This window comes from Sprattus sprattus (assembly GCF_963457725.1).
Source record: "Sprattus sprattus genome assembly, chromosome: 16".
Classification (NCBI taxonomy): domain Eukaryota; kingdom Metazoa; phylum Chordata; class Actinopteri; order Clupeiformes; family Clupeidae; genus Sprattus; species Sprattus sprattus.
The window spans coordinates 4,817,173-4,833,668 of NC_137914.1; the positions used below are offsets into that span (position 1 = coordinate 4,817,173).

General features: G+C 45.9%; 2 protein-coding genes across 2 annotated transcripts in view; one reads left to right on the forward strand and one right to left on the reverse strand.

The window, feature by feature from the left end:
* The first annotated feature begins 4,627 nt into the window (after positions 1 to 4,627).
* On the forward strand, positions 4,628 to 7,840 carry ccn2a (cellular communication network factor 2a). Its single transcript, XM_080853750.1, has 5 exons — positions 4,628 to 4,997; positions 5,267 to 5,483; positions 5,704 to 5,955; positions 6,112 to 6,323; positions 6,767 to 7,840. Exons 1-5 carry the CDS (start codon positions 4,941 to 4,943, stop codon positions 7,061 to 7,063), a joined length of 1,035 nt encoding a protein of 344 aa, XP_080709876.1. The 5' UTR covers positions 4,628 to 4,940; the 3' UTR covers positions 7,064 to 7,840.
* A 2,582-nt stretch (positions 7,841 to 10,422) lies between these two features.
* Positions 10,423 to 16,496, reverse strand: part of map3k5 (mitogen-activated protein kinase kinase kinase 5) — a gene marked incomplete at its 5' end in the record, with an annotated part of 78,775 nt that continues 72,701 nt past the window's right edge. Inside the window, 5 exons of the mRNA XM_080854107.1 lie at positions 10,423 to 13,132; positions 13,950 to 14,026; positions 14,389 to 14,501; positions 15,297 to 15,409; positions 16,120 to 16,363. Coding sequence (XP_080710233.1) covers positions 13,072 to 13,132; positions 13,950 to 14,026; positions 14,389 to 14,501; positions 15,297 to 15,409; positions 16,120 to 16,363 — 608 coding nt within the window. The 3' untranslated portion in view covers positions 10,423 to 13,071. The remainder of the gene's footprint in view (positions 13,133 to 13,949; positions 14,027 to 14,388; positions 14,502 to 15,296; positions 15,410 to 16,119; positions 16,364 to 16,496) is intronic.

Here is a 16,496-nt window from a genome sequence, read left to right on the forward strand (position 1 = left end):
AGGAAAAAAAGACTTTCGGGAAAACCGAAGGGGCATTCCTTGCGATGCGGCTACATCCACACGTGACATAATGGGAGAACCCTTACGCGGTCAGACAACCAACGCAGAGGGCTTCCCTTGAATGTGTCTATGTTGGTGCTGTTGTGTATGGATGCTTGGAGGACTCTTGGAGATCCATCCTCAGGTTGACTAGGAGTAAGGCCTACACAACAGAGTGTTCCTAGTGTGTTTGGGGCACAGCCCAAAAGTGCAGTAGTGACAGGCGTAGAAGACATGGCCCAATCAGCTAATAGCTTGTTAAGGTGTGTCTCTAAACACCAGACTCAAGAACATCTTTTTGAGGCTAAACAATCCAATCATAACGCTCCTCTTTTCCTGGGGGGGGGGGCATTTCCATAGCCCTAACGTGAAGCATTTACTGTACATCAAGTGAAGAAAACCTTTACAGACCTTCACCTGTGTCCAAGTCAAACAATGACATTGAATTTGGCCTAGTATCACTAATGACAGAATCTGTCAGAGGGAGAGTTTTTCCCTCCTAGTCTCACTGTTATCAAGTCAAATCAGCTTTTGTTGTCACTTTCATTATCGATGAAGACTATACGTGAGTCTATCGCAGGGTTGCATAACGCTTTAGTCATGGATTAGATATGCTTCTTGATTGCTCTCCGGAGGAACTTATCTGTTTATAATCAGCCATTCCAGTTCTTCCTTTAAGCGGCCATTATTTTCCCCAAAATAATTCCAATTAGCCCGTACAAAACAGCAGTCTCTCGCTCTTCGGTGAAAAACACAGTTCCATTTTAACCAAAGATTACATCGATAGCATTCTTCAGTGGAACATTTGTAATTTGACCAGTTACGTAAACTGCCGACAGACAGACAGAGCCCTGGAAGTGCGAACGTGCGCCAAGGAACGGTAGAGAGAGAGGGACAGAAAATTGCCCTCTGGCAGCCTCACTCTGCCACACTCATGTGTGTGGGTGTTTGTTATTTTTATACGGAGGACAATTAACCACCACAAGGGGTTGTGGCCATTTAAAAAAAGTTAGAGGAAAAATAAAAGGAATAGCTCCAGTCTCCGTCTTACTGCCCACAAATGAGTGGGAAACTCGGTGCGGAGGCCAGTTCTCTGAGTGAATTATATATACCCCGTGTTTATTTGGGCTGTGGATGGAATCTATTCCATTACATCATCGGCTCTGACCCCTGACCTCTTGTCCAGAGTGTGGATGGGGGCGCTGCTAGTTAAAAATGCTCCTCCTGCCTCCGCCATCACCCCCCCCCCCCCCTCCCCCACCCCCCCTTCTTGTTGTGGATTAGAGATTGTGAGGTTCAGAGTGCCTAGGGGAGAGACACTGAGCATGCTGCCAGTCTTACGTAAAAATGTCCAGCTGTGAAATGACTGTGGTGGAGAGGACTTGTGTTTTAGACGTTTTTTTTTTTTTTTAGCTGGTATGAAGAAACCAGGGAGCATGAAATTGAAGGTTAACAGACCTTAAAGTATTTACCTAAGCTCCATTGACAAAGGAATTTAGCTTCGTGTTGAAGGTGGACCCCAGCTAGACAGTGTGTGTGTGTGTGTGTGTGTGTGTGTGTGTGTGTGAGAGAGAGAGACAGAGAAAAGAGAGAGACAGAGAGAGAGAGAGAGAGAGAGAGAGAGAGGAAAGATGGGTTGGTGACGGCCCCCCTTTCGCTCTCAACCAGGGAACAGGGAGTCCGATGTTAATATAGTACCTCACCGCACGGCGTGAGTCACTTATTAAACTCTGACTGTGTGCTACAAGTTCTCCTCCACCCCGACCTCGTGCCAGGGTGTGAAGGCCTCACCGGGCCGTCATCCACTGGCGGCCAGCTGAACACACCCGCCCGACACAGCATCATGACCAAGCAGCTGAACACACCCGCCCGACACAGCATCATGACCAAGACCGGCTCTTTGACATCACGGAACATCGCAGGCTTGAGTTGAGAAAAACAGGATGGCAAGGTGTTGATGTCTGAGTGGTGTATGTTGGAGGGTTGGGGGGGATTTACAGTAAAAAAAGGAGGGGGGGGGGGGGGGGGGGGGCGGTTACAGGATGAAAATCCTGTCTGCCTCGTTTCACCTGGAATGAATGGCTGTTGACAGGCAGGCTCCATTAACAATCCCGCACGGCCAGCACAGCCCCGTGTCCAGGTGTGCGCTAGGCCTAGGAGGAGCTCACCCCTGTGCCGTAACCGGGCAACCGGACCCACCGCAGAGGCACAGAAGGGCTTCAGGAGCAGCACCAATGGCAGCACCAGTAGAAGCAGCAGCAGTGGTAAAAGCAGCAATGGCAGCAGCAGTGGTAACAGCAGTGGTAACAGCAGCAGTGGTAACAGCAGTGGTAACAGCAGAAGTGGTAACAGCAGCAGTGGTAACAGCAGTGGTAACAACAGCAGCAGTGGTAACAGCAGCAGCAGTGGTAACAGCAGCAGCAGTGGTAACAACAGCAGCAGTGGTAACAGCAGCAGTGGTAACAGCAGCAGCAGCAGCAGTGGTAACAGCAGCAGTGGTAACAGCAGCAGCAGTGGTAACAGCAGCAGTGGTAACAGCAGCAGCAGTGGTAACAGCAGCATTGGTAACAGCAGCAGTGGTAACAGCAGTGGTAACAACAGCAGCAGTGGTAACAGCAGCAGCAGTGGTAACAGCAGCAGTGGTAACAGCAGCAGTGGTAACAGCAGCAGTGGTAACAGCAGCAGCAGTGGTAACAGCAGCAGCAGCAGCAGTGGTAACAGCAGCAGTGGTAACAGCAGTGGTAACAGCAGCAGCAGTGGTAACAGCAGCAGCAGCAGTGGTAACAGCAGCAGTGGTAACAGCAGCAGCAGTGGTAACAGCAGCAGTGGTAGCAGCAGCAGCAGTGGTAGCAGCAGCAGCAGTGGTAGCAGCAGTGGTAACAGCAGCAGCAGCAGTGGTAGCAGCAGTGGTAACAGCAGCAGCAGCAGTGGTAACAGCAGCAGCAGAAGCAGTGGTAACAGCAGCAGCAGTGGTAACAGCAGCAGCAGTGGTAACAGCAGCAGCAGTGGTAACAGCAGTGGTAACAGCAGTGGTAACAGCAGCAGTGGTAACAGCAGCAGCAGTGGTAACAGCAGCAGCAGTGGTAACAGCAGCAGCAACAGTGGTAACAGCAGCAGTGGTAACAGCAGCAGTGGTAACAGCAGTGGTAACAGCAGCAGTGGTAACAGCAGCAACAGTGGTAACAGCAGTGGCCACTGCATGAGCAGCAGCAGAGCGAGTGAAGATTCCCTTATAAGGCCACACTTCCTCCATTCCAGGTCGGGCGCATGTAGTAATAGTATGTCTGCTGGCGCTAGGGCCGCATTCCTGCAGCTCTCGAGTTTTCTCTGGGAGTTTTTCATTTCCGACTCTGAGGTGCTGCTGAGCAGCAGCCTTGTGCCTTTCATAAGAGCTGAGGTAGGGGGAGAGAGAGAGAGAGAGAGACAGAGAGAAGGAGAGAGGGAGGGGGAAAAAGAGAGAGAGAGTGTGTGTAAGAGGGGAACTTGTGTGATCCTTTTTTTGAAAATATACAAACCCCAGAGTCTAGCCGCTTTCCTGCAATCCTTAAGGTCTGCTCTCTGTCTGGGACCTGATGGAGCAGAATAGGATAGCGCCCCAGGAATGTGGCACACCTGGGCTTTACAGCACATAGACTAAACCTTATTAGCGAGGTGAAAGCTCATGTCTATAAAAAGAATGTGAATTTGCGAAGTGGCTGACCAAACCGGTGAGACCAAAGCCATGAGAACACTTTTATGGTTTTCGGTACCACACGGGCAGTTGTGTAACCTGCAGATGGGCACAGTAAAAGAAGAGTACAATGAAAGTTTAAGTTATTATTACGCTGAGGAATTAACTAATGAATTCATTATTTATTCTGTCTTTCTCAACTTCTTTGTCTGATTAATTTTAAGGCAGATTAATGGTAAAAGAAAAAAAAAGTTCTGAAAATATACCTTTGATCTTGAATCCACCCACTGATGAAACGGATCTTGAACAACAAACAGTATTTCAGTCTCACGTACAAGCAATTTTGTTTGCCCCAGAAACAACAACAACAACAGTCACAATAACAACAATAAACAAACAATCACCAGACAGAACTGTTATACACAGCGAATGCAAGCCTGATGAGGTCAGCAAGTGTACAAAACCTAGACCAGAGGAGGATGTGTTGGACCCTCCATGACAAGTCGGCAAAAACCACCGATAAACAAACGCAAAGTTTAAAAAAAAAAGGGAAAAAAGCATGGGCAGGAAAGTTCTGTCAACCTCGCCAAGGCTTCACTTTTTATTTTGATATGTGACAGCAGTTTGGTTTCAGACAGGAGGAATGTTGAATAGCAGTGGGTGGGGGAGTCTAGTGGGGGGGAGTGCAGATAGAGAGAGAGCGATGGAGAGAGGGAAAGAGAGAGAGAGAGAGAGAGAGAGAGAGAGAGAGAGAGAGGGAGGGTGGGGAAAGGAGGGGGGCAGGAAACTAGGAAAGAATGCCAAGAATGTCCATGTTTGTCCAGGTCTCCATTCAGCCCCTGGCACAGCGTCACAGCACTCCGGCGTGTATAAAGAGAGGGCAAGCTCCCGACTCCAGCTCAGAACACTCCTCCTCAACCCGAGAGAGAAGCAACAGGAGCTCCACTCTGCTCGACTACTACTACTACTGAAGCTAAACTCTAGCTTTCACCCGAGACCAAAAGACGAACAGAACAGAACCAAACAGGACTGAACTGAGCTGAAAAACGAAGAAGCCAACGGAAAAAGAAAAAAACTAGACCGGAGACCCTACGAAGGAAGGAAAGGACAAACGAGATCGACTTGATCAGAAGACCAACCATTCGAAGGCATTGCTCTCGAGAGAATAAGGAAGATTTTGAAGACCTGAAAGAAATTCTTTTGTTGTTACTATTCGAAGAACAGAACCAATATGTCTACTGGAATGACCATGCTGACATCCCTCTTCTGCCTCGCGCTCTTGCACTTGGTAAGTCAACAGTTTCAGCAACTCCACTTTGAGCCATAGTCTAGGAGCACAAGATGTTATCAGTATCTGATGTTTAGGCTACATCCAGAATCCGTAAGGTAGTCCTGCTTGCCTTCATGTTCTCAAGCTCAGTAGCACGTGTCTGGTTGTGTATAATCCTTGTCTGAAGGGAGATTGGGGAGAGATGTGTATTTTTGCGAATGTGTACGAGCTCTCTTGAGGCTGTCATTCTAACCGAATGGTCTCTGTGTGTGTGTGTGTGTGTTCAGGCTGTAGCCCAGGAGTGCAGTGGCCAGTGCAGCTGCCCCGAGGTGCCCCCCCAGTGTGCCCCCGGCGTGAGTCTGGTGCTGGACAATTGCGGTTGCTGCCGGGTGTGCGCCAAGCAGCTGGGCGAGCTCTGCACGGAGAGGGACATCTGTGACCCCCACAAGGGACTCTACTGCGACTACGGTTCCCCCAGCAACCGACGGATCGGAGTCTGTACAGGTGAGAACCCCGATCCTTCCCTCTCGTCCTTTCTGGTACCTGAACAACCTTAGCGTCCAAACATAAACTGCAAATCAGCCTTCTGGATACTTTTACAGTTCACCTCTCGTGCAGTTGTCCTTTGGAGAATGTTAAGAGTTACAGGGTCAGATTACATTGATGGGCATTGACTAGATGTGTGACCAAGCGTTTGTTTGTTTTTTTCTTTGTGTCTTGACAGCCAGGGACGGCGCCACCTGCGTGTTCGGAGGCATGGTCTACCGAAGCGGCGAGTCCTTCCAGAGCAGCTGCAAGTACCAGTGCACGTGCCTAGATGGCGCTGTTGGCTGCGTGCCTCTGTGCGGTATGGACATCCGCCTGCCCAGCCCCGACTGCCCCATGCCACGCCGGGTGAAGGTGCCCGGGAAGTGCTGCGAGGAGTGGGTGTGCGACTCCCCTCACCAGCAGACCTTTGTTGGACCTGTCCTGGCAGGTGAGTCTCCTTGAACCAATCAGAAAATAGAAACCATGGCCTTCATATTAAACCCCCTTCCTAATGGTGACACAAGAGGCCCTTCATAGCACATTGTATTGTAAATGTGTGGCACAGAGCAGGAAGTTGACCTGTGTTTATCTTCTATGGTGGCAGCTTACAGAGAGGAAGAGACCTACGGGCCCGATCCCTCCCTGATGCGAGACAACTGCCTGGTTCAGACCACCGAGTGGAGCGCCTGCTCCAAGACCTGCGGCCTGGGCATCTCCACCCGTGTAACCAACGACAACCGCGAGTGCCGCCTCGAAAAGCAGACCCGACTCTGCATGGTTCGCCCCTGCGAGTCCCACCTTGAGGAGAGGATCAGGGTAAGGACATTTTCCCCTGAACCTCGGACAACAATCACAAACCACTACATAGCTAGCTAGATAGCTAGATGGCTAGTTTCATTGGTTAACCATCTCAGGAAACAACTCTCAATAGACCATACTGAACAACTCATTGAACAACACTTGTAGAACTTCAGTCCAGTGACCTTTTATTCTAGTTTGCTAGCTAGCTATAGCCATATTATCTAGCTTATCTTCTAGCTTGACTTCGATTATCTTGAGATGTTTTGAGGTGGTTTTTCTAAATGCTCTATTCCCTGCCTTGTCCTCTCTGCAGAGGTCCAGTGACCTTTTATTCTAGTTTGCTAGCTAGCTATAGCCATATTATCTAGCTTATCTTCTAGCTTGACTTCGATTATCTTGAGGTGTTTGAGGTGGTTTTTCTAAATGCTCTATTCCCTCTTGTCTTGTCCTCTCTGCAGAAGGGGAAGAAGTGCATCCGCACTCCCCGGGTCTCAAAGCCCATGAAGTTCGAGATCTCCGGCTGCACCACCACCAAGTCCTACCGCCCCAAGTTCTGCGGTGTGTGCACCGACGGCCGCTGCTGCACCCCCCACAGAACCACCACCCTGCCCATGGAGTTCAAGTGCCCCGACGGCCAGCTGATGAAGAAACAGATGATGTTCATCAAGACCTGCGCCTGCCACTTCAACTGCCCCAGCGAGAACGACATTTTCGAGTCCACGTACTACAAAAAGATGTTCAACGACATGGCATAAGAGAGAGAAAGATGAAGAAGAGGAAGAATGCCATGATCCAAGTCCCTGATAAGACTGAAAGAAAGAAAAAAAAAACTCCATCCATCCATTGACTGTTCACTTGAATCCAACAGATATCCATCTCATTTTGCAGCACAATATTTGTTTGTCTTCGTTTCGTTTTGTTTCGTTCCATGTTTGTGCATTTGCAATTTTTTTTGTATCTTTTTACGAGGAGACAAAATCTATATGAGTATATTCCGTTTCTTTATGTACCATTGTATTGATGGATGTGTGGGGCTACTCGCCTGACAGACAGATGCCCCTAACGAGGGCTGAAAAGACAGAAGGGCTGCCCTGTAGCCCTAGAAAAAATGAATACTGCACTATAGTCCTACCATGTGACAACGTGTCTTGTCACTCACTGGCATATGCCAGTTCTTCTCCCCCTAAACTGTGGTGGGCAACCCAACTAACTTGGCAGATTTGCAACCTCTGAGCACTTGTGGTAGCGTGAAGGTGAGAGAAGAAAGGGAAAAAAAAAAAAGGTAAAGAATTTCGAATTCCCCTCCTCCTGTTGGGAAGCTTCGAAACCTTTACCCACCAGAGTGCAAAGATGAATGTGCTCTTGTATGTGGTCTTCACTGCGAGAGAGTGTTGCAGTGTTTATGACGGGCCAAGGTCTCAGCCCTCGGCCCGACTGTTAACCACCCCCTAAGACAAGGAGCCTCGTGAGAACGCTTCCAAGGTTTGCTACAGCACTGAGTTTATTAAAAGAGAGAGAAAGAAAGAGAGAAAGAGAGATAGAGGAAAAGAGAAGGAGTGATAGAGGTGTTTGACTTTGACTGATTTATCGTGTTGAAAGAGTCAGTAATTTTTTGTCAAAAAAATAAGACTGGATGATTTGAAGTTTCATTCCTTTTTTGTATTTTAATGTTGTATATAATGTACATATTTTGTACAGTTAAAGTTAATTTAAGTTTTAAAATGTTTTTTTTTTTTCTTGCTTCGATATGTTAATTGTTAGCTTATTGGCTGAGTTGGCTGTTTTTGTGACAGCTGTATGTACTATTTTATTGAGAAGTGTGACCAAACAGTTACATGTTTTCACGTTTTGTAGTTTGAAATAAAATATTATATTTTTTATATAAAACATTCTTGTTCTCATTCCTTTCTCCCATTGGAGGAGGTGGAACTCACAGACACACATACACACTCACACCTACTCAACCCAACCCTTCACACACACACACACACAAACACACACACACACACACACACACACATTCACACACACAATCCCCCATCTGTTAAGCTCTCCAACACAAGGTGTGCTGCGGATCCAAAGAAAAACAGGAACAAATACTATTTTCATGGCTGTGTGTTTCACTTCTTAACCATAATCTGCCCTGTCAGAAAAAGAGAGAGAGAACAAAAACTAACTCCAGTACATTGTGTGCGGTCCACGCGTTTTTCTTCGTTAGACCACCCACACACACACACACACACACACCCACACCCACGAACACACACACACACACACACACACACACACACACCCACCCACCCACACACACACACACACCCACACACACCCACACCCACGAACACACACACACACACACACACACACCCACCCACCCACCCACACACACACACACCCACACCCACGAACACACACAAATTAGGTGTTCTCCCCAACCGCCCACCCCTTCACCCATGCCACATTTGCAGCCAGCTCCGGACACCCTCCCCGCCTCTGGCCTCCGGTGTGCGAACTGACTGGCGGGATGTTTGCACACTTTGCCCAGACAGCGGGACTGGAAAAGACACACACACACACACACACACACACACACACACACACACACACACACACACACACACACACACACACACACACACTGGAGCCGTGAGAAGAGCGGGCCTTAGAGGCCTCTGCCTTCTCTGGGCTCTGAGCCGCGTTCTGTTCCTCTCCTCTCACGGACTCTGGTGGGTGGGTGTGTGTGTGTGTGTGTCTGTGTGTGTGTGTGTGTGTGTGTGTGTGTCTGTGTGTGTCTTGCACCGCCATGCCATGGCCCCTGGGTCAGCTTCAAAGAAAACACAGACAGCACTGTGAGTCTCTCCAAGGAGTAGATAAGTACAGCAAAAAAAAAAAGAAATAGACTTGGAAAAAAAAAAAAAAAAAAGCACAAGAATTATATTGTCGTTGATCATCCAGTGTTGTGGTTCAAAGCTGTCTCCTTTTGTCAGCACCAATGCATTCCACCACTGATTGTGATTTTATTGGTCTGCTTCAAGAGACTGGGCAACATGGCCTGTTCTTTGCACAGACTAAAAAGTGCAAGACTGAAACTAAACAACTCCAGCCTCTATTATAAAATATTGTCTAGTTCAACTTATCAAAGTAAGTCTAAAAATTATTAAATCCAGGAAAACACAAAAATGTATCAGTATCAGTATCAGCATAACATTTATTGGTCATTACTTTGCTATGACTTTGCTGACGAATCCATGAAGTCTGACTGCTGTTGTTGTGTGAAGTGCAATTTCAAATGAACAATGACTGCCCCCTAGTGGATTGATTTATACCACATTCTCAATATAGTTGGCCCTGACTCACAAAGGGTTATAGTGAGGCTTAAACATCCTCTGTGTGCATATTGGTGTTTCGATAAGCGCTTGATTGCCTTTGAGTGTTCCAATGGGCCCCCCCTTGTCCTGTGGCTGTCTCCTGCTGATAGCGTTCTTTGGCTTTTAGCGTTCATGGTCTCCATGACAGCCACCAAAAACACATTCTGTGGTGGGTTTAAGACTGTTGCGCCTCAATGGGATAAGACATTGTTTTCCTCCTTGTGGTATTGTTTTTTTGTGAAGTCACTGTAAGAATGTTCTGGTCACTTTGTTATCAGTCGTTGTTATTGTCTGACATCCAACATCTAGCTCATGAGCAGCCATTTTGAATTCTAAAGAAACAGAATGATTCCAAGATAGTCAGGTAGCAATGTGTTTCATCTTAACTTGGTAGAACAGAAATGATCAAAACCAGCCAATAAAATACTTAGGTGTGGGGTCTTGTTAACTACACAATGCTACTGGCTGTACAAATAAATCAAGGTGTTTTAAATCCACACTGAATATTTTTCTCTGAACAGGATATCGGTTGTGACATTCCAAAAGGGAACAGCAACAATGGATTGTTTCATTTCCAACTTTAATTTCACAGTTATTTTAGACACTCATTAAAACAAATAGTATTATGTACACAAATAATCTCATTAGTTCAGCACAACTAAATATGTAGAGGGAAAAATGTGCACACATTAACAGCTCATATTTAATATAAACAATTATTCTTTAAATATAAAAGTAAGGTTTAGTGAAAAACAACTACTGTATGCAAACAGGTTTGCGTCATGATTTTTTTATGGAAACATGCAATGTGAGGAGTTAAAGCAACTGAAGAAGCAAGTATTCCAAAATAAAGATTTATAAATAGAAATAAAATACATCACTTAGAAATGCTATATACAGACAACAGCTTGCCAATACCAATACATTTCCAATGCTTTCTTTGTAGGAATTTAGATATCATAACATAACATAGAGCAACAGATAATTTGTTCCATTTACAGAAGCACACACACATGTACAGTTTTGACTGTATCCTATCAGTTTTAAAAACACATATGACCCTCGACTCAGCACAAACAGATTGTCATGGTAACTTGGTTTACAATGACATTCTACAGGAGACAAAGCAGAGGATCTACAGGTCAAAGGTCAATGGCATAATGTGTAATTGTCTCAAACATATAAAGCCAAACAAACCATTGTTCTTTCAGTGACTGAGCTCATGTTGTGCACAAAACTGAAAGCTGAAATATATATGTTTAAACTGCGACTGCAATGCACTGGAAAGTACAAGATTGAAGAATTTAGAGTAGTGACGGATAAAAACACCGGACAAATGGTGTCTGTACAGACTGGAAGCTGCTCGAGGGCACCTCCGATAAAACAATGGCAAGCTAAACGAAGCAACAGGGTGGCAAAGCTGCGGCTCTCAGGCGAGTTCTAGTCAGTCTCAGGTTTTGTAAACAAAATGGCCGAAACCTTTCGACATCAACGGAAAAACATAACGACTTTAATACCATACCGTCATTGGGTGTCTATGACAACTTCACTGCAGGTTGCAAGAAAAAGCATGATATGTTTTAGTAAGGGATGGGACAGGCGAAGCATAACAACAGCACAAAGAGCAGGTTTACATTAAGGGCCCCAGTTTGGTGGTAAACCCGGTGATACATAAAAACAAAACAAAAACTTCCATATCCTAACAGGCTTTTAAAAAAAGATTTTTTAACTTAAACAACAAAAGAGTGTCTAGAAAGAGGTAGTCCAATTTGTCCAACTTCAGTTAAATGTCCAGTCAGCAGTAAACGAATGTCATCCATGATGTAAATACACAATTACTTTTCTTGTTATGTCTACTCTGTGTATTGTAGTGTCAGTAGACTACGGCAGAAGATCGAATGCTGTGTCACAACAGAAGGTCTCTTTTCTTGGCATGGCTGCAACGGAATGCAGACAGAAAGACGATGCATAAACATAGCTCCCAACCTAACCTAGTGCTCGGCTTAACAGGCTTCCACTAACCTCTCAAGTTAAGATGCAGCGACAGCATCAAGTAAAGGTTACCTGAGACGAATCTAATATGCTGTCGCAGTAAACGCTTGAGATCATTCTTTCCCATCACCACACCGTACGAATCGTATTGTGGAAAAGAGTGCAAGTGCTAAGAAAACCCAGGTTTCCATCTCAACACCTCCACAGAATATAGAGCTGACCCCTCCTGCACCTAAGTGGAACCGCACCACAGCACAATGACTGTCAGCTACGTATTTTTCATTTGTCTCAGCTCCGAAGTTGCAAATGTGTTTCATTAGACGAATGAAGATGATTACATGTTAGGTCTTATGTCCTAAATACATTCTCCAGAAAGGGTGGGTTGATGGGGATAGGCTATATTTGGCTCAACATAAATAGCTCGTCGTTTAACCTAATTGAGCAAAACTGTGGCATTTTCTGTTTTACAGTCTCAAAGTCAATTGATCAACATAGAATGATTAACAATGTAACGGTCAGTTTTGAAGGGGTGTGGCTTGGGCATTCTATAACATGTCAGACGAGCTACGATGACATGTTAACAGAAAAAAAGCACTATGGTTTGTCCCTCCTGGTGGACCCTTTCCCTTTCCCTGTCCCTAACCTCAGTCATATCGCTATCGCACCTCTTCTGAGGCGTTCGGTTTAAAGGGACTGCTTGGCTATTGGGACGGCTATTGGTTGGCTTTACCCAAACCTTTCCCGAATTCACTTTGGCCTGGTTCTGCCCACGTAGAGCAGAACAGTGTGCATGTGCTGACTTTTCCGCCAGACTTTTTTGCTCTAAAACTAGCACCCTAAAGGTCTCTTTTTTAAAATACATTGATTCATGCCAGTGTTTCTGGCCCAAAACATACAGTAGGCTGCAGCAATAGGCTTCTCAATAGGTCTGGGGTCTAATCCTAACTCCCGTGTGTAATCTGGAACTAGTATGCTAATGGGGCTGCTCCGGGGCCTGATATGACCGTTACACTTCCAATGCAAAGCAATGAGTCTGGTCATAAACACCCAGTGAGAATTGTGTGTTTTCTCAGAAAATTAAATATATTTTAAATATATATATTATAAAAAAAAAAAAACATTTAAAAATAGAAATTAGTTTGTTTCAGTTTCAGAAAGAGGAATACAAAAAAAAGAATCTTAGTGGTGCTGGATCAGGCTTGCTGGGATTCTGCGGGTCCCCCTAGTTTCTGTACCAGTTCCCCCAGGAGGCCCTGGACTAAGCCTGTGTTAAGGTAAACTCGCGGAGCTCAGCGGACTCTTAAAGGGGCCTGGATATTGGTCTTGTATTCAAACACTGGTCGTAAAGTGCAGTGTCGGGAAAAGGGAATACTGCTGTACGATGGGTTTGTTGTTCCTCGGTCTCAGGACGGCTTCTCCCTGTGCTCCAAGATGGCTTTCCACAGCCGGCACAGGATCCCCCCTCTAAAAGAGAAACAAACACACACACAAAACACAGAGTGAGCTCTTCATCCTCATACAGAATTAACGTCTGACTACGGTCCGGATCTGGCCGGGATCTGGCATGGTTCCGGCAGATATTGTGAGAGTGAAAAACCTGCGGCAACTTCGCCAACTCACAAGGTGCATGGATGAGGGCCATGTCTACGAGTAGTTTAGACTTCCGTGAGTTTCGACTGCTTTTTGACTACAAGTGTGTGTGTGTGTGTGTGTGTGTGTGTGTGTTTCTTAAAACGTTTTGTTTCGTTAGAGTCGACCGCTTCACAGTCAGCATAGTTCGCTACTGAACTGTCATTCAGTCTCTCCAGCCTGCTGGGTAGAATGGCCAAGGTCAAAGGCTTGACTGGCTGAAGAGCTGCACTGCTGATGAGGCATACAGTATGCCTGCATGCCTCTGCAAGCTGCTCTGGACACAAACGTGAAATGTGCTGTATGGCCATCAGTAAATGGAAAACATTTTTCAACAGGGGCACTATATTAAGATCTTTTTGGGTCGGCGGATGTGATTACGTCGTATAGCCGTTTTGCAGTGTTCTAACTCAATACTGGACCAATTACGATCGTAAATTGTCCTTAGTAAGTTTTAACCCAAAAAGATCTTAAAAATGGTGGTTGAAAAATGTTCCCGTCAACATGTCAAAATGTGAATACAGTTTAGGCTTCAAATCATGATAAACTGTGGAGTCTTACGAGAACGTGATTTCATACACAGTGTTATATTTTGCTGGCTTATGTTGTAAAGATCAGTAGAGCAGGAAGAATGCAATGCTGTCAATCCTACCGTAGTCTCAAACTCTTCAGGTCGTCCCTGGTTACAAAGTAAAGAAGATCATCAAGAGTGTAGTCCTCTGTGGTTATCTGTTGACGAATTGAACAGAATATATTAGAAGTCAATTGACATTGATGGAGGCAAAAGGCGCTTCACTGAGGTCCAGTGAGACGACTACCTGTGATGGATGATAGATGATGGATACTTTATTAATCCCGAGGGAAATTAAGGTCATCCAGTAGCTTATACACTTAACTCACAATCAGTCATACATGAATCACAATAAAAACAATACAAATAGGGAGAACATGTACACAGGGAGTGGGGTGTTTACAGGTACAGGATACATCTGGCCCTATATAACAGTGTGCATTAATTGTGGCAGTGTTGAAAGTAGTGGAGCAAGTGGAATATCTAATGTTGTATCCAATGCTGGTGTGAAGAGTCCTACCCTCTCTATGGCGTCCTTGTCGGCACCGTGTAGCCTCAGCCACTGGGCCAGCTCGGGGTCTCCGGGGGCCTGCTCGCAGGGGTTCCTCTGCCTGGCCGACGACGTGGGGATGTCTGTCGGAGAGAGGAAACACACAACAGCGCCCGTCAGCATCGCTCAGTGATGCCGCTGCTGTCTTACAGGTGCCAGGGTGAGTGTGACACACTCACTTAAAATACACTTCTCTTCGCAAAGCTGGAATTATGTGGGCCTGCAGCTCATCGGTTATAAGCAACCTGATGCCAACGACGCCAAGATCATGGGTTTGTGTCCTAGCAAACTCTCATAGGCCACTGATGGAAATGTGTATCTGTACTCCAAGTCACTTTGGATAGAAGTGTCTAATGAATGAATGAATGAATGAATGAATGAATGAATGAATGAAAACATTTCACTCTAAACCTTTTATTCATGTATGTTTTTAATTGTCTATTTGTTTGCCTTGCCTAATATATAGTATATATGGGATTTTAGATATACATTTTGTATGTAAATGAAAGAGACTCGATACCTCCACCCATCCAAGCCATGACATTTTTGAACTTCTGCCTTCTGGAAGACGCTACAGATCTATGCGAGCTGGAACGACACGCCTCAATAACAGCTTCTTCCCTTCTGCTATCAGACTCCTGAACTCCCAAAGCTGACCTGGAGTATTTATTTATTTATTTTTTATAAAAAAAATTCCCTACCCCCTTCTCTCCCCTCCTTACTGGCCTGAGCTACCTCTGACAAAAGAATACCACCAACATTGTTGTGTGACAATAAAGTTTTATCTATCTATCTATCTATCTATCTATCTATCTATGACTTAGCTTCAGGCGGTGTCGTGATTGGTAAATGTAAGCAGAGGCCGTTTCTGGACTCACCGATGGGCTGTGAACGCGAGCGTAGGAGTCGGATCTCCTGGTCTCTCTCCTCAAGCACCTGCTGCAGGATGGACTGGTACTCGCGCTCCTTCTCCAAGAGCTCCTCCAACAGCCTAGATTAGATTAGATTAGATTAGAAATAGCAATAAAAGTGCACACACAATAGGACACACGCACACAACTTCTCAATCAAAAAGGAATGGCCTTACAGAGCTGCCAATAATATATATCTTACAATTCCGCAATTTATTAATATAATTTGGAATTTCTGAAATGAATCTCTGTAATCTACAAAAGCTGTTGCAGTGTACTTAAGGTTCAGATAATGCATCATATATCCACTAGGTGGCAGTATTTACGATTAGCAGGAGGGGCATGTGCCATATTCGTGCTTGCCTTTGATCAGGATGTGAAAAAGAGGTCATACTATAAACACATACTGTATACACACACAGACACAGACACAGACACAGACACAGACACAGACTCACACACACACTCACACACACACACACACACACACACACACACTCACACTCACACTCACACTCACACTCACACTCACACTCACACTCACACTCACACACACACACACACACACACACACACACACACACACACACACACACACACACACACTCACACACACACACACACACACACACACACACACAGGACACACACACACACACACACTCACACAGGACACTCACACTCACACACACACACACACGCACACACACAGGACACACACACTCACACACACACACACACTCACACACACACACACACACACACGCACACACACAGGACACACACACACCTGTTGGTCTCTAACTTCATGCGGCCAAGCTCCAGGCTGACGGAGCGCTTTGCATTGTGGGACTCGTGCGACACTGTTGAACTGAGCGTGCTCACACCCGACGTGGCCACTGTATCATCGTGATTGGCTGTGGGCTCCGGGCGGTGCTTGCGGGTGGGCGTGTCCTCGGGCTCCACTTCCTCGTCCACATCGTCCTGGTCAGTGGGGTCGCTTTCTGAGGCCAAGCTGAAGTGAGGTCGGAGTTCTGAACACACACACACACACACACACACACACACACACAGACACTCACACACACACACACACACACACACACACACACACACACACACACACACTCAACATTAGCTAGCAACTGTAGACATCCTACTGCTAGT